This window comes from Alternaria ventricosa, assembly GCF_023758065.1.
Source record: "Alternaria ventricosa strain BMP 2768 chromosome Unknown scaffold_4, whole genome shotgun sequence".
In the NCBI taxonomy this organism is placed as follows: domain Eukaryota; kingdom Fungi; phylum Ascomycota; class Dothideomycetes; order Pleosporales; family Pleosporaceae; genus Alternaria; species Alternaria ventricosa.
The window spans coordinates 336,943-358,413 of record NW_026055684.1 but is presented as its reverse complement, the minus strand read 5'-3'; the positions used below and the strand labels follow the sequence as shown (position 1 = coordinate 358,413).

The following is a 21,471-nucleotide window of genomic DNA, read 5'->3' as shown; positions in this document are numbered from 1 at the left end:
TCTTACTAGCGCACTCGCCGGATGAAGAACAGCAATTTTGACGGGTATGGTATAATAGTTCGCGTGCTTCTAGAAAGCTGCAATTTGTTCTGTGGGGCTCCTGTGACTATTCTGTAATGATAGCCGCATGCAAATCATGAGAGCAACCTAGATGCAGATCTATACTTAGGTAGAAGGTAGCTGTGAGTGTTAGATCGATCACAGCAGCTCTATGTATGCTCCCAACAGTCGTGGTAGGCATTTACTGTAAGTATTATAACTGTAAGAGAGCGAGGTCAAGCAGCAATGCTAAGTCTTGCTATTGGTAGCTGCATCAACAAGGGTGTCTTCCTTCCAGATCTAGTCTAGTTCTATTCCGTTTCCGCCGTAAAGTCGTCCAAGAAACTTGGCGGCGGCGTAGTTTCAACCGGGAACATGTTCATAGGATTGTGGTTGACAATCTGCATAACCTCATCGCGAATCAACTCATCAGTGCCTGCGAAAACCTTTTCCACCCACAATACGCTTTTGACAATCAACATGATGTCGTCCCACGCCTGCAGCTGCATGCCACTCATCAGAATGCCAAGCATGAATACGAACTGGCTCCGTTCTGCCAGATCCTTGGTTTCGATTGCAGCGGCGTAGAGCACCCAGATGAGCAAAGGCTTCAAATCGTTCCATTCGACCATGTTCTTCGTGAGTACAAGGAGGAGATTGCGCGATATAGCAGCCGTCCATACTGGTGATTGACCAAAACTTCTCCAAACCGGTGCCAAGAAGAGCAGTGTTCCAAGTCGACAAACCTCTTCAACTACGTTCTTTCTGGCGTTGCCGTGGTTCAGAGGACGTATAGCTAAGAGGCGGTATATTGTCCAAGCTTGTATGTACAAAGTGCATGTATCAATTCTAACTATCTACATCTGTTTTTTTGACTCTCTAAAAGGTTGGACAAGGTATCTTCGAATGTTGCGGCCGAGCGTGACTACTGGCGGATTATCATCTAGCAACTTTGTAATATGTAGAGAGTCTTGGAGATAGGTGATAGCTTCAACATAGTATCCACCAGAAGCTGTCATCTTGTCGGAGAGGAAGTTTGGAGAGAGAATGTTATGCAGGTAGAAGACGCAACCCTCGCCGAAGTTCTCCACAAGAATGTTAATTTTGGCTCCGAACTTGCACCAAGCATGCAACTCATCTGCCACCTCTTCTATAGCGAGCTTTTGCATGTCTGAGCTGCTAGCGTACACAGGTTTGATGAGTTCCAGAAGGTGAACCTTCATAAGATGGCCGATCCGGTTGCCGGTACAGTCGGGACGTGCAAGCTTAACGAGATCGTGCCACATGAGCATAAGGAAGAGCCATCGAATGCTGTTAAGACCAAGCTGACGAGAGACGGTCTTGGTGTATTGGTACTGAATGATCATTGCCTCACCGGTCGAGTCTTTGCTGTAGTTTTGGACGTTGTTGACAAGTTCTTTGGAGTAGAAGAATGACTGAGCGTCAGTCTTGTTGGTGTCGAGGTGGGCTTGGACGACGGGTGAAAGCGCTAGCTCTTGGAGGCGCAGGATAGTGACGAAGGGGCTCTTTGCGTTCTTCTTGCCGCCGCCACCTACTCCCTTGTCTCTGGCCGTCTGGCTTGAACTACCATCGCTAGCTTTGCTCTTCTTCCGGGGAAGTTCGCTGATATCGGGGATAAAGGCAGATGCAACCCCCGTTAACACCTTCTTGCAGTCAGGGGGAAGAGACTGGGCAGGGTTCTCCTGCAAAGCCATGATGAACTACAGCGTTAGTATAATGCTGCGTACGATCGCAGTATCTCAACTCCATACCTCGTTATCCCGTAACATTGTCTGAAACCTTTCTAAGGCTTCCAGCCGGTCAGTTGCCATATTGTAAGAAGTAGGTACTCGGAGAGGATAGTCGTTGATAACAGATGTGTGCATACTGGTAAAATAGAAGCAGACCGCCTGGAACGGCAGCTATGTACTCCGCAATAACGTTACAATAATTGTCTAACACGGATATAATACATGTACTAAGACGTCTCGGTCATGTGTTGCATTGTCTTCATCTGAGACAATCGGGGGAGTGTCTTCCTATATGGTTCACCTAATTCAGCTTGACCGCTTACATATATAAGTCTGAAGACTGCGTTCCTGCATACCACAAGCCATTCTGATCTCATCAAAACTTGGAAACTTTTTGTCTGCGCCATCATTGCAACAACAATAGAAAGCGACACCAACGCCTCAACCTCGAAACTATGAGCGCTCCACCTACATCACCCGATCCCCACGACCACCCTCCACAGGATATATCGGAATCATCCTCGACAGCGGTTGAAGTCGGCAACGTGCCACTCGATCTCGAAACGATGAGTTCGCCATCAACACCCGATCCCAACGACCAACCCCACCAGGGCACATCTGAACCGTCCCCCAATACTGTCGCGACCGGTAATGGCGATTCAGGCCAAGAACCTACTAGCAGCGTAGAGTCCTGGCAGGAGATACGCGATCGCATACTTCAACGCTACAGCGACCCTCTTGTCAATCCCTTGAATACTGAAGCTTACGGTGGCGTGGTCCGGTCGATTCTCGGAGAAGCACTAGGTTATGCCGTAGTCTATTTGGCAGCACCGTGGGTTTTTGATGAACTTGTATGTGGCTTGGTCGAGGTGTGTGGCGAAAGGCTTTCTCTTCGCACAATTGCCTGGGTCAAGTTTCTCCGGTACTGGTTGCCGTATCTCATCAAAGCCAAATGTTTGTTCGGTTTCATTCGAAGGCTCTTCCGCGGGTAGGTTTCTGTTATCCCTAGCTGCTACGTAGCCTATGCAATCTAAAAATGTCTTGCTGATGTTGTGCTAGAACTCCTGACTTCCTCGTAATGCCTCTGCATCATGCTTTCGTCACAATGGGTGCGCCTTGCGCCCAGCAAGCACACTCATCTACCGTACGTCGAGGAGAACATGTGTCGCTTGGTCAGTCCTCTTCGGTCGTCGACACAACAAGACAAGAACAACCCGCGCCTATCGAGGTCGAAGTCTCCATGGTACAAACGCGCGACCCCCATACTGCGGATTCGGCACTGCGGCTAGCATCACTCACAGACGTGTCAGAGTATGATGTGGATGAGCCGCCCTTTCTGGCTGCGAGATACCATGAACGCCAGACTTCAGGCGGAGTGTCTGAGACAAGGCTTATTGAAGCAACTCATGACTTGGAGGATGCTATTCCGGTTCCCTTCAATGAGTGCATGAATGGCGACCCTGATGTTGCCGACACCATTATATCTCCTGAAGCTGAACAGCGGTTTTCTTCAACGCCTACCCCTGTAGCACTACCCATCACCGTTGAGACGTGCTGGGCTGAGCAAGAATGGTTAGTGCTCTGTGTGCCGCGGGTGACCAACATTCTCTCCACGGCTTCTGATACCCCCGGAAAGGTATTCGACAAGTCACAGAAGCTCGTCACTGCGTCGCAACGCGCTCTGGAGATCTACGAGCTATTTCCTCATGAAGCAAAGAAAGAGGAAGAGGGAGAGCACAGAAACTCGCCAGACCGCTTGCTCACACAGTATGAGTTCCCTCACGTCTTCAGTGCGCAGACGATGAATCTCGACATCTGCCTGTTTATGCAGAAGGCAATCGAGCTTGTTGCAGTTCGCGGAGGCAGATTTGTCATTTTAGCCGATGGCTATTCCGGCACCGGGAAATCCTACACACTCTTCGAGACACGTGACTGCATTGCTCAATGGGCTGGGGACTTACTCTTTCATCAGCTACATCTAGGCCAAGTCTTCTTCGCAGCGACGGAGATAGTACACAGTATTCAGGACGGCGTCGTCAACAAATCGGTAACTTTTCCACCAGCCAAGCTCCGCTCCATTAGCAGCACAAGGCAGGAGTTGTCAGCTTTCAAGAACCGGGTAGTAGCCTACTCGGCTACTTCAGCAGAACATCTTCAAGCTCTTGTAGATTGGACTGTTGCCAGTCGGCAGACATTGCCCACTGCGGTCAACAAGAACTCCTCACGAAGTCACTTGATCTGTCAGATCCTCATCCCAAGGGGAGCCGGCTTTGCGATGCTCACACTGGCGGATCTTGCTGGCGCTGAGGATTCAAGTGTTACCGATCATGGAAGCGTCAGCCAGCTTATCAACCAGGAGCGATCAAAGTTTAATGTCCAGTTGCTTGCCTACGCAAGAGATCCTGCTACGACCGTGTTCCGCACTGGCGAACTCGCGAAAGCTATGCGCACAATGTTCTCTCAACGTGCGCCACTTGATCGCCCAGCTATATTGTACATACCGCACTTGAACCAAGCGCAAAGCACAAAGAGTTGCTCGCGACCGCGTCTTGACATGGCAAGAGACCTCATGAGCGCTCAGACCGCGAGCGAGCCGAGTGAGCCCTGCGAGAGAGCTTGAAGCACCAAGGCTGTGGGTGAAGAGGGGTTCGAACGGCGTTTCGCAGCTGGAGGTAGAGCGGGCTCTCCTTGCAACAGATCTCACGGTCGAATCGCTGTAACAAAAAAAGTGTAGATAGAGTTTTAGATAGCATATACGAGTTGACACAAGACGCAGCAAGCTCAATACTAACGTAACTTTAAGGGCAACCAAAGAGGTAGCCAAATCATTTACCATACTCTATCCGACGAATGCTCCAACAGTGCTAGACATCTACCTAGTGATGGTCTCACCATCATGCCACTGTCTGCGATGGGCCTTGGAGCAGAACCATCTCTCCGTGCTGCGCTCTGGCGTCATGATCCTCCGGCGGCTGCATTTCGTACCATCGCTGGTGATGCCTGGGCAGTGCTGGAAAGCGCTGAGTTTCTTGGCAATGTCTCCCGCCGTCTCCGTCGCCGGCTCAGCATCGTTGCCGCGACTGGGCTCACTGATATCTTCCACGGGAGTAGCTTGAGAAGCCCGGAAGATTCGATCGTTGGCGAGTGTCGCGGTGGCGCTGTTATGAGTTTCTGGAAGCACGAACTCAGCAGATATTGCGGTTTCGTCAAGCTCGGTCGCTGTGAGTTCCTGCACGGGGGTTACCGTGGACACTTTGACGGGATCGGACGGGACCAAGTCAACCGCGTCCTCTAAAGTGGCAGATGCTATCAACAACGGTCCTCTTGTGGCTGAGTTGTTGTCATCGGTGATTCTGTCCACGGCTCGCAACCTCTCGTTGACTAAGAGCTGGTCATAGCCAGGACCAAAGACCCGGAGCTTGATGTAACATGGGAGCAAATCCATCTGCATCCACATGACTTCTTGGGCGAGAAAGAAGTCGCGGACGACGCTCGACGCTGTCCCGCTAGCCATGACACAGGTTTTGGCCAAGTTTGTGACGAGTATCTTTGTGCCTCTCGAAGCAGCAAGTCGTTCCGCACGCTCCAGTACCGCTGCCAGAACGTCCTCGCTAAGATTTAGGCTGTTCGAAAAAGCCAGGGCAACATCCTGGGTGCGGGATGTATTGCGAAAGTACCACACTACACCGTATACGGTGACCGCTCTCAACCAATGTGGGTAAATAGTAGACATTAGTGTGTCGTTGGGAACGAGAATCAGATTTCTGTAGAGACACAAGTTATATTAGCAGCGCTTCCGGGGAAAAATGCCCCAAAGTGGTGTACTTACGTTTAACAATGGGTTTTGTTTAACAGTAGTCGCTGATGCTTGATTTCAGCCAGATACTCCGACTTCTTAAGTCATGACCGCAGGGTTTGCTCCTCGCATATAGAAGATGCTGGTATTGCAAAGCAATCCACTTGGCCGACAATGGGTCGCGAGTCATCCAAGTAGACTAGAACGATCCATTCTGGCAATGAGAGTGCTACGTGGGCCTTGGCTCTCAACTCTGCATCTGGGTATGTTGCGGAGTTGATAAACAAGCTTGTGTTTCGGAGGCCGTAAACTGGCTCAAAGTGTCGCTGCAGTCGTATAGCACTCGCATCGAATTTGCAGTCGCGTCGCGCCCTGCCTGTGGCCAGTATATTAGGGGTTCCGCTGCACTGCCGCGCAAGATACCCAGCGCTTGTATGCTGAGCCCCAGGCGTGTGTCGGTTGCGGCCGCGGTCCTCAGTCTTTGCCTTGCGCTTGTGAGGTGTTGTTGTTGTCGTCAGCCTTGGGATTGGGCTTGAGCGCTGTGCGATGTTTCGAATGTACTGCGCTGAACCATTAGCATGTTGAAGAAAAGAGGAAGAAAAGAGGAAGAAAAGAGGAAGAAAAGAGGAAGAAAAGAGGAAGAAAAGAGGAAGAAAAGAGGAAGAAAAGAGGAAGAAAAGAGGAAGAAAAGGCCTAGATCCACGCGGTTTGAAACAGCGGGCAGCAGGACTATATAGTCCCCAGCAGCTAGGAGCGGGCGCTGGATCTAGGGTCCATACGGTGAGGTTGAGGTGGTGAACGGTGATATGGCTAGGCGGCAGCAGCACTCTGAACTCCCGCTGGCGATTGAGGTGCCGTGGTCTCCTTGTCGGCCGTGGCCTTGCGCTTGTGAGGTGTGGCTGGCTTCTTGAGTGTGACTGGCGTCTGCCATCGTCAGTCTTGGACTTGCACTTAGACTTAGGCGCGGTTGCGGTCACGGTCGCGGTCGCGGTCGCGGTCGCGGCCGTGGCCTTGGCCTTGCGCTTGCGCGGTGTCGAAGTCTTCTTGGGGGTGACCTCAGTGTCCTTGCCCTCCTCCTTGACCTTGGCCGTTACCTTGCGCTTGCGCGGTGTCGGAGTCTTCTTGGGGTGACTTCGGTGTCGGTGCCGTCGTCAGTCTTCGCCTTGCGCTTGCGATGTGTGGCTGGACCTCGGGACCTTGCGAGCGCGCCCGCGCGGGGCCTAATGGAACGGTTGGTCTGTGCACACATTGCATGTCTATCGCGCGACACCTGGGTATGAACGACCACCTTGCGATTCTGATGCCAGTACGACAGCACTAGTATTGTAAGAACTCTAGAGGCGCATAGCTAGATGTTGACAAGCTACACGAGCACCAAGAGTAACTATGCAAAGACTACCTAGGTAAGAATCCTTCATCCGTTCATTGTTCCAGCAGGGTAGCCTACTGCCAGCCTCTTTACCTCCGTCGTATCTTGGGTTAAGCTCACGTCAACTTTCCTGTCCATCGCAATAGCTAGTAACTAATTGTTAAACGAACAATTCGAAGCTTGAAGGGTCAAGAAGATGCGCTCCCCCTGCCGAAACGCGTGTTGGGGGCTTGGCTCCCACGCCTGAAGCATGCAGTCGACTCGCTCATCCATCAGTTCCCGATTCCTATACTCGGCAATTTGTCGGTGACAGAAACCATGTCGACGTAATGCACCGATCGTGATGGCATCGGCAAAAAGAGTGCCGTTCTGCCGCACCTGCATGCCGTTGACCCTGCTAATCCGCCACAGAGACTGTTGCTTAACAGCATGTTGGTATCGACGCACGACACTATGGTACGGCTCGTAGGCGAATTCTCGAAACGCCTCCGCGATGACAGTCACGGGTTCAAGCCGGCGCTGAGTATGGAAATCGGAAAGAAAGGTATTGATTGCCAGATCGGCAGTGTTGCTTGGGGTTCCAATCACGATAATGTGAAGAACGACGGGTTGGTTCGTGATATGCCGAATGTGCGCTTTAGCAGAGAGCCAATGCTCAGCTGACATGCTGGCAAACGGCTCTGCAGTATGATAGAAATAGCAACGGTTGGTGAACCCATGACCTGTTGTGATGGGTCGATCAGGATGACATGGAGCGACCACAATATGACCAAGGCGATCGATCCGGTGAAGTAACGAGTGCTGGAGTGGAATCGTATCTGTCAGCACTATCACAACAGTACGCTGTGCATCTGTTGGTCGAGGTGGCACATCTAGGTCGCTGGAGACTATAATTTCATAGTCTTCAGCGTCGTCCATGGAGTGTGGGTAGGGGTAGCCGGACATACTTAGACATATGTTTAGATGAGAAGACGTGTGAAGTATGAGGGCCCCCACCGCGAAGGGCGAGAATATACACGGGAAATGTAGCTTAGTTAAGAGGACAAACACGGGAAGTGTTTGCCAAACAAAGAAATGCCCAGCGTGTGGCAATGTCCTCCTGACTCGGGAGAGGTCACAAATTGTGTCACAGCAAGGCTATTCCACTATAGGCTCATGAAAATGTAGCGATACATGATGTATTGATCGTATATATATTACAACATGCAGTTATGAGTATGAAGCAATACCCCGACTAATTTGCAAGATAGACTGAGGGAGAAAGCCTCGTCGACGCCCGGGTTGCCCTATTCCCTTTGTCATGAACAGTAGCCCACCATGCCCGAAGATAGCGCCGCGACCAACTCATGGGAAGAGCAACTTGTGGTGATGTTCCCCTAAAATGGACGTCGACCGTATCATCGCAATCGGTTGGGAGCGTGTGTAGTCGTCATCGGCGTTACCTAAACAGCAGAAGGCTTGAACAGGCGCTAAACCTTTGGTCAGCATGGTATTGTATAGGTGTTATAGGCGGAAACTTTACAAGAGCACCCTTGACCATCAAACGAGCAAGCCAGAGTAAGAAGACGAGCGGATATGCGATCAGGCGAACCACCATCAGTATCCAGGGCACGACGATGGAAACTGCTACCAGAATGCCGGAGGACGATGTCAAGGCAACGATGGCTAGTAGAGCATCCGCCACCGAGGGCTCGCACAACTGGTGCAGAAATTTTCGCAGCTCAGTCACGGCACCAGCTGTCTTGAAAGCAATAACCCAGGCTTGCGTTGCCAAGTCTCGAGCTCGATGTCCGAAGTAGACTACATTATGGGCAAACGAGGTTACTCGATCAGTGATGGAGGCCATGAGATTGGCGATCGGCATTGCGGATTCGACGAAAGAAGGTGGCGCTATGTTCACGATCATGTTGGAGCCTGCGAAGACCTGACGCGCGGTTAGGGCCAATTGCGAATCTTGATAGAAGGGTCTTGAGCTACTTACCACATTGCGCAGACTAGCGGGCCACGATGCCAAGTCGCTGGGGCAAGCGTTTGCGATTGGGAAGTGGTCAAAGTACGCCATGGTATGCTCAGACATGTCGAAATGCTTGTCGATTTGGCGCACTATGACATCTGCGTAGCAGTCCATAGTCACCGCGATGGCGGCTATGGCACCTCCCATGATGATGAGGGTAGCTTTCGTGGAAGGCATTGTACAGAGCTGAGTACGGTTCGTTGGGGGTAGCTGAGTCGATCTAGTTCGTGCGTACGATGGTTGTGATGGGGAAGATGTTGCAAAGTAGTAGCCGGCTCCGCGACAAGAATGGAAAAGCAGACACGAAGCAGTACACATATATTCTTGTAACTCAACTACTTGCTTGTGAGCAATCAAATCCCCTGTTTGAGCAGCGTCATTGACCCCGCCGCCGACAACTACGTGGCTCTCTGTAGCTACCCGTACGTACAAAGCAATCCGATACATTTTGCGGGGCTGTCTCGTTCATGTCGCAAGCCATCCCGTGACAAAGTAGACGGGCCCAGGGTGACCGTCATGGGACGCGGTAGCAAGGCGAATATCAAGAGAGTTCTTTGGCGCAGATTTGGTATATGTGGCGATGGTACGATCACGAGCGACTCCATTCAGAACCGTATAGGACATGACGAGTGTTGAGGCACGGAGTTGATTGTGTGATCATCTGGGCAGCTGCACGATGTCAGGGTGCTGTTGCTTCGCGCCGCATGGAAACTTACATGCCGGTTTCGGTGGTCATTGGCCCCTACGGACGGATGTCAAAGCCTTCATCCTGCGCTGAGCTCTGATCCCGCTCTGAGCCGTCTTCACGCTGGTGCGCTTGGAACTCAGCCCCAGTAGGTGTAAGCGAGTCTTGACCGCCTCGGGGTGCTGCCGTAAACTCTGCGAAAACGGCCTTCCATTGATGAGCCCACCGTTGGAGTTCCTGTAACTGATCGTACTCCTCTTCCTCCTCTTCCGGCATGAATGGGGTACCCGGGTCCTCACCCAAGTCCTTTTCTGTAGCTTCTTTTACAAACAATTCCACTGCTTCGTAGAGGATTTTGTGCTGTGCTTGGAGCGCCTTGTGGTCGTTCCTCAGCTTTGTTGTTTCTGCTCGGAGCGCGTGAATCTGGTTTTCGGGTTCTGCGTCGGTCCAGCCGGGGCGCACGGGGCAGGGCGCCCACTGCAGATCAGCTGCGCTGTCTTTGGACATGGTGAGTGAGCAAAGCTGCTACTGGTCTTCTTGCGTCGGCGTGCGGTGCTGGAGAGGAAGGGTGAAGGGTGAGACACATCCATGGATCTTATGCATTTATGCTTGTGAATTTCCACCCGCTACATTACCTACATCATCCTCGGGGTCATCGTGTGACGCTGCGGTCCACCACGTACCTAGGTAGTTACACCACTTTCGACCTCTGTTGGGAATCATGCCACCACATCCTGACGAAATACGGAGGCGGCTCCTCGCCGCTGGGGCACTGCAACACGAACAGAGCGCTCCGCGGTCACCTCTGCGCAAGCAGAAATCATACGAGCCCGTCACGGCATTACCTAGCAGTCAACAAGCGCCCAAATTACGATCACGCAGCGTGGCGCATCCGACAGTTAAGAGTGAGCCTGGCTTGAATACCTTTGGCCAAGCAATCAATGCCTTCGCTCGGTCAAATGACGTCCAGCATACAACATCGTCCAACAATGCACGAGAAGGAACTGCCTTTAACGGGACTTTTGACAACCCTAGCAATGTCCGGGGCACGAATGCTGAGGGTATGTTGAACTGCTTCCTACCAGATCGCTCGCCTACGCACATACAGTCCTGATATTAATCAAAGTAGGCAACGTTTCGTACCCAGAGTTTTCCGAAGAAGCTCAGCAAGCCCTTGTCGTTTGTACTCCCAACCACCCTGCACGTCTCCACCGACGGACCGCTCGCCTCTCTTTGAAGCTCTGGATGAAAATCGCACTTGGTGGTCTTCTCGTCGCCTTGCCATTCAAGCTATGGGATGCGAGCCCGTCATTCTCCTGGCAATCTAAGAAGCCTGTGCTCTCTGATGAGTGGAGGCTAGAGCGCTTGAACGGTTACTTCGGAGCTGCTGCGAGCATCGACATGCCATCTCTTGATGGAGACACAGCCAGCGCAGTCCGAGCGGCTAACAACTCGATCGAGCTGGCCGCCGCTGCAGAATACCATGCTGCGTCGTACATGTACTCCAGCCTATCCGAACCCCTCCGAAAGGCTAGCCCACACCGTCGCCAACCCCCAGAGGCCTTGACAAGCCTAGCGCACGAGATAGAGGAGCTGTCGCGGCGCGCGAGTGTTGCCGTAGAGTCGTTCCATGTTGCGCAGAGCTACATGAGGGACGCCCGGGATGCGACCCGCGTACGCCAGGACGCTCAGGCATCTCTAAAGGCAGCTTACGAGGCTGATGCACGGAATCCAAGAAAAGCTACGGCGGAGCTTGGGGCAGCTGATGAGGTTCTCCAGGGGTTCGAAACACGCATCTCCGCTCTTGGCAACCATGACAAATCTATTGGTGCTTTGCTGGACGTTGTTGGCAAGCAGGCTCAGTTGTGGGGAAAGTTTCTGGACGCTTTGCAGCAAATGCGTGGGGATGTATCCGTTTGGCAGGAAGCCAATAGGCTTGCGACGGTGCCAGAGTACAACAAAGTCGTCGGCCGGTTTTGCGGTATCACTCCGAGCGTTCTTGGCGCCGTCGAGGTACGGATATGTCGGGAGTGACCGCGTCAGAGAGGTCTTTGTTGTTCAAAAGGTGGGGAACACGGATTTTACGATGGGCCGGTTGCATTGCGGGCGAGATACCAACAAGGCACGACCATGTAATACTACCAAGCTGTGGCGCGCCAAACATTGCATTCCAAATACACTACTTTGATATCACAACCTCTGCTCAAGACGGTATGGATGCTGCCAGAAAGGCTAGATGACTACCTAGAGCTAAATATCAAATCAAATGTCTACCCAAGGCTCCGGGACACATTGGACGAATCGACCGTACAGCCTGTCGCCCTGCACAATGAAATCATCTTGAGCAAGAACTCCTTTCGTCTCCGCGTCCTTGGCCTTGGACTCAAGATACTGACCTAGCTGAACGTGACGACCATGTCGTACAAGTCTTGCTGCCTGCCTTCGATAAGTACTTGCTCGGCGGAACCGCTCGCTTTGCGAAACGCGACTCTGCAAGAGACCCCCCATAGAGACATCAAAGCCGTTGACAGACTGCAGACAGAAGCCAAGAGGTGATGCCATCTCAGCATAGCGCTTCGCAGTGTCTCGCCAGGTGCGGTCCTGCCAATGCCAGTTCAGTTCCGCGACTAGGGATCCGCCCGGGAAGAGCGCTTGTTTCCAACTGCTGAGCCAGCCTGCCATGTTGATATCGGTCGTTAGCTCAAGCATACCAATGCAGATGAGCGTGTGGACAGGACTTCGGAAGTAGGCTGCGAGCACCGAACCAGGTAGATTGTGACGATATTCGGGCTTCCACTGGAAGGTTGTGTCTGTGAAGACGCCGCCTCTGGCTGTAGTCCGAGACCTTTGGGTGAGTAGAAAGGCACGGCCTGTGGGGTTGCGCCCATTGTCGATATACTCCTGTATGACGGCTCTGATGCCTTGTCGTCTGCCTTCGCAAATGATGAGTAGCGTTTCTGACGGACTGGCATCGACAGTCGTGAGGAGATCGAGCTCCCTGTGGAAGACTCCGGAGAACACAGGCTCGGGAAGCAGAGTTTCATCAGCGGCGTAGTTGATGTCGCGAGGGCGGGACACGCTGGTGGGGATGGCTGCGTTGGATGCCATGCTTCTCGTGGTGTGGCGTTAGTGGCAGTGTAAAAGTTGTTTTATGGCTGACAGGAAATGACGATGCTAGTTGGCAAGTATAGGAAGTTTGTTTCTCCAGCACGTAGAGACGGGAATGCTCTATACTCTTCTACTACCTACGTGAGACATCCTCCTGTCTCGATCTTCAACTTTGGCCTGCCGTATCCTGAGACTCGCTGAGTCTGATACGTACCTACATGACTTGTCTGGCTGAGATAAAGAAACTTGACCCGTCCATGGTGCTCAGACAGTGGCCAGTGATCCTGTCATGTCATCTATCCCATAGTACTATGATAGCACAGAGAAGACATGCCAATGATGATTTTAGCAAACCAGGCAATCTGTACGCAACAAGATACGCGTGGTCAAGAATGATGGTGTTGTTCGCCTGGCGTGAGGCCACTGCGGTCGCATTGTCGTACAAAGGGCTCGAGCTCAGGATCAAACAACGCTAGCGGCTCCATTGGCCGGCTCTCGCGAACAGAACGACGGTACGTGGTTCGTATCACCATATCAAGCCTTGAAAGCAAAGAGCGCAGAAAGAATAGAGTAGTAGCACACGTGGATAACGCTTTCTATTGACGCTGCAAATGGATCCCTACTATTCTATGTCCACTACTCGCTGGGTAAGCATCTCAGCCCCACCGTCACCACGAGTGTTGACAACCTAATGTGACACAGGTCCTCGCTTCCATAGTCCACCATGTCACCGTCTTCTACATCTCTCGGACGTCGGCGGGGATGTCGCGATCCCAGAATTGGGTCGTGTCAAGAAACACTTGTAGCTTACCCGCTCTCAAGCCTTTCATATGCTGAGCAAAACGTTGGAGCCAAACTTGCGTAACCGACGTCATCAGTCCCTTTTTGCCTGTTGGATCAAGCGCAACCGTCAGCTTCTTTAGACAAGTCCCTGAGAGAAGATCCAGGTTCCACTTCTCAATGAACTCCTCGACCCCGTCAGCTCCCTCTTTGTCGGGTATCATCTCTTCGGCTCGGATGCCGATCGCTATCTCTTGCATGTTTTGGCACGCCTCAAAGAGCCACACCCAGGCTCCGGGAACGGCCCTGGAGAAGCCAGGGATAGTGACCTTGAGCACGTGATCTGAACCCCAATCATGATGCTGAGGCCAACATTGATGCACGAGCATGTCATGAAAGGCTGTTCGCTCTTGCTCAGCCCTGAACTTGTAAACGTCCCCAACAAAGACAAAGTTCACGGTCTCTAGCCACAGCGCCACGATCGCGTGAGAGTCTTTCGTTTCGTCCCGGCACGCTGCTGGGAGGACATTGGGACATTTTACTGATTTATCGAATACAAGGCAAAGCACCTCCAAGTCAGTTGGTTGACTGGTAAACTTGAGTAAAGGCCTTTTACCGACAGTGGTTCGCTTCGTGGAGTGCATGCGAGCGTATTGCCAGTGTTTTGATACTATGACTTCGGCTTCGCTTGGTTCGTGAGTGGCCTGTGAGGGGTCTGGACCGGTCGGAGTCTGCTCACGCTCAACCCCATCCATGGTATCAAGGTTTCCGTCGATAGTTGTATCGTCCGCAGTTCTCAAGGTCTCATTGAGCGGGGGGGGCGTGCAGTCATCGATGCGCTCCTTCTGTTCGTCGTCTTTCTCGCCCGTGTACGTATTGTGCTCCCGCTTGGCCTTCTTCGACAATCCTTCAAGGCTTTCTGGCTCATCATGTTCTTCTCTGTCTCCTGCTCGGGCTGGCGGCTTGGTGTCTTCGTAAGCTGGTAATGATGTGCCTTCTGATAGCCTTCTTTTGGTAGACATTGCCATGGTGAAATGGTAGATAATTAGGAAATGGAAACTTGGTGGACAGTGTTTCGTATTAAAAGAGGCTCGGTTTGCTCTCCGGTCTTTGTTCGAGATAACGTGAAGCTTCTAATCATCCTACAAACATGTTGCGAAATTTCGTAGGCACTCAATGTATCCATGTGTAGTAGCGGGATATGGGGGTGGAGAAAGATCAATGTTGGTCTAGCTATTGGTAATGCGTGTACATGTAGACAGTTGCGGACGAAATACCGTTCAAACTCCGTTTCGCCTGTCGTGGCTGACTTCTCTTACACCTCATCCTCCTCGTCTCCAACTTGCGAGCCATCGATCGGGTGTGCCGCCAAAAGTTGCCGGCCTTCTACGCTAGCGTGGTAGTCGGCCAGGCGCTGATGTAGGTCTTGGATAGTCACACGAAACTTGTGTGGCTCTCGTATCGCACCAGGGGGAAATGCAAAGCTCGCGACACCTGAACATGCATCCAGAAGCTCCCACACATCAGACCATTGAGATTGAGGCGCTGTCTCTTCAAAGATCATCGGACCAAGAGTGGAGAGGGTGTAGTCTGCTAAAGTGTACCGAGTGTGAAGTTGCTGCGCAAGCAAAGGACTCCGGCTCAAGTAATCCGTTCTCGTACTCTTTCCGAGGTCAACCTTGTACTTCTGACGATGTTCCTCTGATATGCTGACGTCGTCGGAAGGTATCGCTATAAGTGGGCCAAGAATGTCCTTGCCATCTCTTCCGAACATGTCGAAGAACAAGACTTGACATTCAGTCCACGCATCTAGCCGTTTAAACTCGAACGGAGTGAGGATAGGGCCACGAGATGACCCAGCTTTATATTTTGTAATGGCGTAGGTAAGTACAACGGGCGTAGACGGGCCAAGGTCGCTGAGTGACAGGGGCGGTATCTTGGTTCTGAGGTATGTCTCCGCATCGTCTTGCGTCCATTGGTAGCGACAGAAAGCGAAGTTGGGCATGGGAAACTGTGGGGACAACACTACCAGGAGACCCTTTCTCCGTAACGCACATTGCGTCATGACACCATGGAAGAATTTACGAGAAAACCATTTGCTGTCACGCGGTCGTACGCTATTGACCTTCCGATCTGGTGTGGGGGTTTGGCTGTAGTCTTCTAGAACTTGGGGTCGCGATGGCCTCTGAGACCTGCGTGGGCTTGGGTATCGCTGCACTATTTGCTGGACGAAGCTTACCCAGTCGCCCTGCACGTCCATGCTCGAGTGAAAGTGGCGAAACCTGTCTTTATCGAGAGTAACGTGTAATTCCAGCGAGGTATACAGCGTATCAGAAAGCTCACATTCAGGAATGAAGTAGAATTCCTTGCTCAGAACTTTGGTGCTCGACTCAGTGTAGCGGAACTCGTACCACAGGAAGTCAAACCTTGGCTTGATTAGTGTTAAGAATTAATCTTGAACGCGAGGGAATCCTTACCGTTCGGTATCGGTAAAGTACCAATGTGTACCGATGTTTCCAGTCCGACCTATCGCAATTTTCGTGTTGTGGCGTGCTCTTTGCACTGCGTCGATCTTGTACTGTACAAAGACCTGCCTGCGAGTTGGCGTAGGAGGGCAGGATGGGAGAAGCAATTTAAAGTCTGCTAGTCTTGGTTGCAGGTTGACAAAGTCAAAGTCCATGTCGATGTGGCTAGTAGTCTTAGCTACGCGTATGCCCCTCCAAATATCGACGAGGCCGATGAATCCTGTTGCGTGCTGGGTACTCTCTTCGGGCATCAAGTACTTGTTGGTAGTAACAGTACTTGGTCGCCACTGCGGAAAACGAGTGTTCGTATACGGGTTTGCGTAAACACTTTCCGGGTCCATAACACATGCCCGAATGCGGGAAATGGCCTCGGTGAGAAGGGCTATGGGCATGCGATAGGGAGCATTGCAGGGACTGAGGAATCGATAGGACTCGGGACCAACGATAGACTTGCGTGACAGGTTGACTGCGACATAACGGCCTGGATCGTCCCCAGCAGTCAGACTTCCAGCATAGTAGTTTGGGTAGAGTTCGACAAATCCGGGGTTCGCTGCGCACATGCAGATGTAGAACTGGACCAGATTCCGTTGCTTAAGAGCAGTAACGTAGATCTGATTTTGAGCGCTGCCAGATTCTTTGCCTTTTGCGTCAAAGAGTGTGAGTGCCATGCATTCGTCTCCACTAGCGGTGTCAAGCTCGTTGTGAAGCTCGTTGTACAATTGATCCAGCTCCCAGAATCGCTCACTGTATGTGCCGCCCAGAGGCGAGTTTTGTGTGCCGCAGTCAATAGCGCCATCAACCGGGGCAAATTCGAACGAACGGACGGCACGAGGGTGCTCGATCAATGCATCGAAAATCTCGGCCTCGTGACGTGCTCCCTTATTCTGAACGATGAGGGGATGTAACCGATCAAGAAGGGAATGACCCGCCATGGCCTGTAGATGTAGTTCGACCTGGAAAGTCCTCTGCCAACGCAAAGAAAGGTTCAGGAAGCAGGAGCGAGAGGAGGCAAACACAATCTATTTGGATTCACTATCTATTAACGATGACCGTTAGGGTCAAGATACCCGTAGACTTGGATCTGTGTGTCATCTAGACTCACCCCCGTGGTACAAAGGCCGAGCTTCGCGGGCACGCAATCGATGCTTTGAGTGGAGATGAATGGTCGCTTCCGCAACGTTTCCAGGCCTAGCATAGTGGATGCAAGTCGTTTCCGTGTTGACGTAAGCGCGCAGCTTGGCCGTACAATCGATTGGAAGTGGCGGGTAATGTGCTGTTGATAAGACTGGAGGTGACGAGGGCGATTGGGAATGAGGAGAAAACCCAAGCGATCGTTACGGCCAAGCTGAAGCAGTGTCACCTGAGAGACCTGCATGGCCACCCGCTGAAGGTCCACACTCGGGCCTTCGTCAATTGAAGCCGCGCGTATCCGTGTGCCGTGCAACGACGCATTTCGAACCCACAAGGTTCCGTCGGCTTCGTGGATGAAGAGAGTAAAATGCAGCTCGCTAATATCGACCAAGGCAGTTGAAGAAAGGGGAAGTTGATAGTGTTTGATTCGCGAGCTGCCAAACGTGAACGATCTCCGGCCTGCAAAGGCCGCAAACGACAGTTTGATGAGACGCTGGTGTGTGCGCGCGAGTAGGCCCTCGGGCAAGACGTTGTCAGTCCAGTCAGCGTATTGGGCATTTGTACCCTGATCAACGCTTCTGCGCGCATCTTCTGACAGAGGGATGAGTACAGCCACGACGTTGGTGTTAACGTAGCCGAAGTCCATGGCTGTTGATATCGCATGCAGGGCTTCCTGATCTCTAGGTGTACATCCTATATGTATTATGTTCTCGAACGCTACCAGGCCCATGTCTTGTACCTGTACCAGGTCTATGAGCACTTCGTCGAGACAACAAGTCTCAGTCTCAGTCCACACTATTGACAGGCTGATCACTTTCAGTGGACTGCCCGCGCCTTCTGGCGTTTGTCTTCCGCTCTCCGCGCCGGTGGCCTTTGACTCGGCCGTCCACTGCCAACACGAGGGAAAGCTGCCCTGCATGGTCTAGGCTCGCACCCGTGCCAAATGGTATCCTGGGCTGTGAATGCAACGGCCGCGGAAGGATCGCGAAAAGCTCGCCAGACGTGAAGTTTGAAGGGCGACAGGTCTGTTCTACGGCATTGTATAAGTCCTCAAGACTAGTGTGGCGATATGGTGTAAAGGCGTCCCAAAGTTTGTACGAAGGGTCGTCTTTCCACAGACCCGGAAATGTCTCGAGCTGATGGCTGCGATCCGCACCGGACGGATTCCGCTTCTTCGGGTTCCATAGTTGGACAATCTCTTCGAGCTGTTGGTTCTGTAGAAGGTAAATGTAGGTAGAAGTTACGATGATGACGTATGAGTCGTGTTCGGTTTTGTAAAGCGGGTACGTCTTGTGCGCTGCGACCTGAAAAGCACTGATGGGAACCGCGTGCGATGGTCGATTGTTAAGGTAGTCGCTGGCCATGTATCGGGTGCGTTGGGAACTCTGCTCGAAGTTGGCGACGCTCTGCGCACTCCATGCGAAATTCATGTAGATGAGAGCTGGAAAGGACGGCCTATAAGTTGTTACTGCCGGCCAGTCATCGAGAATACCAGCTGCACTCACCCTAGGCTAGAAGCGCTGTGACGCTCAGCCACCTTGCTCGCCATGTCGCGATTGGGGAGATGCTGGAAAAAGCCTCCGGATCCGACCTTGCTGATCCGTGACGACTGCTTGGCCCTCTCTTCGAAATCTGCATTTGTGTCCGGCGATCTATGGCTGGCGGCCAGTTCGTTCAGTGCGAGCGCGAGCAGCTCGTTAACCGGTAGCGCGCGGGCGTTGGTAGCGTCTGGAGTCTTGTCGCAGATGATGAGTCCAATGAAGCTCTGGAGCGGAGTGAAGTTGGACACGTATCGCACGGTTCCGCTAGGTAACTCTCGGAGCATAAGCTTCGTCGCTTCCTTTTCAGCAACTCCATGCGTGTGTACAGTAGCCATTGCATGGGGCGAAGACTGATAGGTGGTGGTTCTTGGTGGGAGTATCACTGCGACTGTGAGCGGTGCGCGACCGGGCAGCCTCGGTAAGAGTGGCGTGGCCCAAGCGTCGCTCGGGGGTCACCTGGGCAGGCATTCACGAGCGTTCACGAGCAGGGATGCAGTAAGAATGAACAGAGTGCGCCTTTGACTCAAACTGCGGTCTGGTCCTGGTTCAGGCTGGTCGTTGAGATGGTACTTTGGTATACGGTAAAATTGCGATGGCTTTGATTACCTCCCGAGGTCCCATCCTGACACCTACATAGTGTATACCGTCGCATGCAACAATAACGCGATGAATTCAGAAAACATTTGCAAAGTACATAACCCACTAATTACGTCCTCATATGCACTTGTTCACCCATAACTTGTCAAAATTCTCTTCCCCTAGTCTCGAGCGCTATCGCGTGCGTCTTTCTCCGTGATGATAACTGCTCGTAAGCGTCGCAAACCTTCACGAAGCTCCTCTTTCCTCTTTACCTGCATCGAATCGCCTCCAGTAAGATTGTTGAGCTTCGAAGACAAGTCGTCTATGATAGGGCTTAGGATTTTGTCTTGTATGGCTTGTCGCATTACCACGTATGTCTGGTCGGCTTCGACATCGCTATTTCCTGCGGCGGTGTCTCGCTGGTTGTTTGCATTGCTACCGGCATTCGCATCACCGTCCTGCTGGTTGTTACTCTCTTGAGTGCGACTAGGTGCAGTCTGCAACCAATTCCCAGTAGGATCTAACAGCTTGCAGTCCCCCCGCGCAAGTAGGCAGGAAACCTGATCCAACGCGATGGCTAAGGGGAGGCTGATCGGTTGGAGGCCTTCTATTATGGACGGCCAAGGTCTTCTTAACCCATATTCGTCCACGGGTAGCTCTGGAAGAATCTGACCTAGCATCATGTTTCTTTCGCATATTTCCTTGTGACGCTCAATCTCTTCCTCGTCCCACAGCGTCTCACGAGCGGCCAGCAACCACGTCGCATTACCTTCGACACCGGGTCTTAAACCGGGTATGATCTGTTGGAACCATGGGAGCTGCTTGCCTTCTTTGCGGTAGCGATTTATCTCAGCAACAATATGCTCTGAGTCAAGACTGTCTCTTAAGAGATGGTAAAGCATCTGCTGATGTTGACTATCCGATCCCAGCGATGAAGTGCGAGGACTGAGTAGCCTGGTTTGTTCAACCCTGGACAGAGTCTCTGTCATCGGCGGATGTAGGATGGTCTGGGTCTGCTTAAGGTCATCGGCGGAGCCCTGTTGGAAGTCTTCGTCACTGCCATCTTGGAAATCTGGTTCGAAAGCACCTGAATCTGCACCTGAGCCTGAGTCAGCCCAGGACAGTGCTTCGGCCATCTTAGTTGTTGTCTGCTGACGTTGTGAAGCAACTTTGCGAGGTCGTTTCGAGGCCTGTGGCGATTCATCTGGTGAAGCAGATCGACGAACTCGTTTTGATACGCGATTACGATCTTGAGTGACGTTTGCAAGTGAGGTTGTCGCTACTGTGGGAGTCTTATCGCCCTAGGCTAGCGTTAGTGTAATCAATGGAAGCCGGAAGTGCTACAAGTGCCGTTTTGAACGTATGGAATGATTTGCATATTGTACAATACTCTATCCATGTGTCTGATGTCGTTCTGTGTAGCTCTCCAGCTTTGCGTTCACCGCAGGTCCCGCAGAAGCGTCCGACATTGCTCACCTCTTCTTCTGTGGCGTTTCCATCCTCTTTGTGTGGACCCTCCGCAATGCTACTAGAATTGGCGTTGTTCTTAGTAGACATCTCCGAGGTTGCTTGTTGGCGGACTGTTTTGGTACTCGTAAAAATGTGGGAGTTCTGGCTAGAAAAGATTAAATCAATGGGAAAGCAAATGTTGACAAAAGAATCACGTTCAAAGGTAAAAACTGTTTGCTATTTCTTTCAAAGTACACTGATTGAAACCCTGCGGGACTGTAACTAGTCTACGCACGCGCAATTTAGAATCTACTACCTGTAGAAAGGCATAGATAACACGAACTTAAGCTTCCCGACTGTCAACTTCGATTGGGGCGGCAGATATGGCTTTCAAGGCGCGAGGCTGCGCGAGCGCGACGTCATTGCGCTCGCTTCGCTTGCGACGCTGCACCTTGCCCGTTGTGCAATCGTCGAGAATTCTCACGTTCCTCGCCAAGGCTCAGCTGGCAAGCTGACACGAGCGTCGTACACTCCCCTCCCTGGTACGGGTACCTAGCGTTGTTTTCTCTGTTCTTAGATTCTAATTTGCTAAAGCCCTTGTTGTGGCCTTTGCAGCCCTTGCGAGGGGCTTCGCTATTGCTTTGGAGTGGCTCGGCAAGAACCTCAAAAACCACGCCAGGCACCCGTACCAGGGGGGGGGGAGT

General features: G+C 52.1%; 11 protein-coding genes across 11 annotated transcripts; 2 read left to right on the top strand and 9 right to left on the bottom strand.

Moving 5' to 3' along the window:
- Positions 1-350: 350 nt before the first annotated feature.
- On the bottom strand, positions 351-1,829 carry J4E93_002798 (uncharacterized protein; the record flags this gene model as incomplete). Its single annotated transcript, XM_049340739.1, has 3 exons — positions 351-835; positions 1,046-1,760; positions 1,812-1,829. 3 exons carry the CDS (start codon positions 1,827-1,829, stop codon positions 351-353), a joined length of 1,218 nt encoding a protein of 405 aa, XP_049201621.1.
- Positions 1,830-2,245: 416 nt separating this feature from the next.
- Positions 2,246-4,410, top strand: J4E93_002797 (uncharacterized protein; the record flags this gene model as incomplete). Its single annotated transcript, XM_049340738.1, has 2 exons — positions 2,246-2,778; positions 2,850-4,410. The coding sequence occupies 2 exons, from the start codon at positions 2,246-2,248 to the stop codon at positions 4,408-4,410; spliced, it is 2,094 nt and encodes a 697-aa protein (XP_049201620.1).
- A 252-nt stretch (positions 4,411-4,662) lies between these two features.
- On the bottom strand, positions 4,663-5,523 carry J4E93_002796 (uncharacterized protein; the record flags this gene model as incomplete). Its single annotated transcript, XM_049340737.1, has 1 exon — positions 4,663-5,523. The coding sequence occupies one exon, from the start codon at positions 5,521-5,523 to the stop codon at positions 4,663-4,665; it is 861 nt and encodes a 286-aa protein (XP_049201619.1).
- Positions 5,524-8,397: 2,874 nt separating this feature from the next.
- On the bottom strand, positions 8,398-9,116 carry J4E93_002795 (uncharacterized protein; the record flags this gene model as incomplete). Its single annotated transcript, XM_049340736.1, has 2 exons — positions 8,398-8,424; positions 8,478-9,116. 2 exons carry the CDS (start codon positions 9,114-9,116, stop codon positions 8,398-8,400), a joined length of 666 nt encoding a protein of 221 aa, XP_049201618.1.
- A 595-nt stretch (positions 9,117-9,711) lies between these two features.
- On the bottom strand, positions 9,712-10,161 carry J4E93_002794 (uncharacterized protein; the record flags this gene model as incomplete). The annotated part of the gene is made up of 1 exon (XM_049340735.1): positions 9,712-10,161. The coding sequence occupies one exon, from the start codon at positions 10,159-10,161 to the stop codon at positions 9,712-9,714; it is 450 nt and encodes a 149-aa protein (XP_049201617.1).
- Positions 10,162-10,375: 214 nt separating this feature from the next.
- J4E93_002793 (uncharacterized protein) lies at positions 10,376-11,688 on the top strand (the record flags this gene model as incomplete). The annotated part of the gene is made up of 2 exons (XM_049340734.1): positions 10,376-10,715; positions 10,784-11,688. The coding sequence occupies 2 exons, from the start codon at positions 10,376-10,378 to the stop codon at positions 11,686-11,688; spliced, it is 1,245 nt and encodes a 414-aa protein (XP_049201616.1).
- Positions 11,689-11,916: 228 nt separating this feature from the next.
- Positions 11,917-12,762, bottom strand: J4E93_002792 (uncharacterized protein; the record flags this gene model as incomplete). Its single annotated transcript, XM_049340733.1, has 1 exon — positions 11,917-12,762. The coding sequence occupies one exon, from the start codon at positions 12,760-12,762 to the stop codon at positions 11,917-11,919; it is 846 nt and encodes a 281-aa protein (XP_049201615.1).
- Positions 12,763-13,499: 737 nt separating this feature from the next.
- On the bottom strand, positions 13,500-14,570 carry J4E93_002791 (uncharacterized protein; the record flags this gene model as incomplete). Its single annotated transcript, XM_049340732.1, has 1 exon — positions 13,500-14,570. One exon carries the CDS (start codon positions 14,568-14,570, stop codon positions 13,500-13,502), a length of 1,071 nt encoding a protein of 356 aa, XP_049201614.1.
- A 287-nt stretch (positions 14,571-14,857) lies between these two features.
- On the bottom strand, positions 14,858-16,999 carry J4E93_002790 (uncharacterized protein; the record flags this gene model as incomplete). Its single annotated transcript, XM_049340731.1, has 2 exons — positions 14,858-15,968; positions 16,020-16,999. 2 exons carry the CDS (start codon positions 16,997-16,999, stop codon positions 14,858-14,860), a joined length of 2,091 nt encoding a protein of 696 aa, XP_049201613.1.
- Positions 17,000-17,106: 107 nt separating this feature from the next.
- Positions 17,107-19,074, bottom strand: J4E93_002789 (uncharacterized protein; the record flags this gene model as incomplete). The annotated part of the gene is made up of 3 exons (XM_049340730.1): positions 17,107-18,111; positions 18,233-18,611; positions 18,704-19,074. 3 exons carry the CDS (start codon positions 19,072-19,074, stop codon positions 17,107-17,109), a joined length of 1,755 nt encoding a protein of 584 aa, XP_049201612.1.
- Positions 19,075-19,497: 423 nt separating this feature from the next.
- Positions 19,498-20,717, bottom strand: J4E93_002788 (uncharacterized protein; the record flags this gene model as incomplete). Its single annotated transcript, XM_049340729.1, has 2 exons — positions 19,498-20,619; positions 20,709-20,717. 2 exons carry the CDS (start codon positions 20,715-20,717, stop codon positions 19,498-19,500), a joined length of 1,131 nt encoding a protein of 376 aa, XP_049201611.1.
- Between the last annotated feature and the right edge of the window lie 754 nt (positions 20,718-21,471).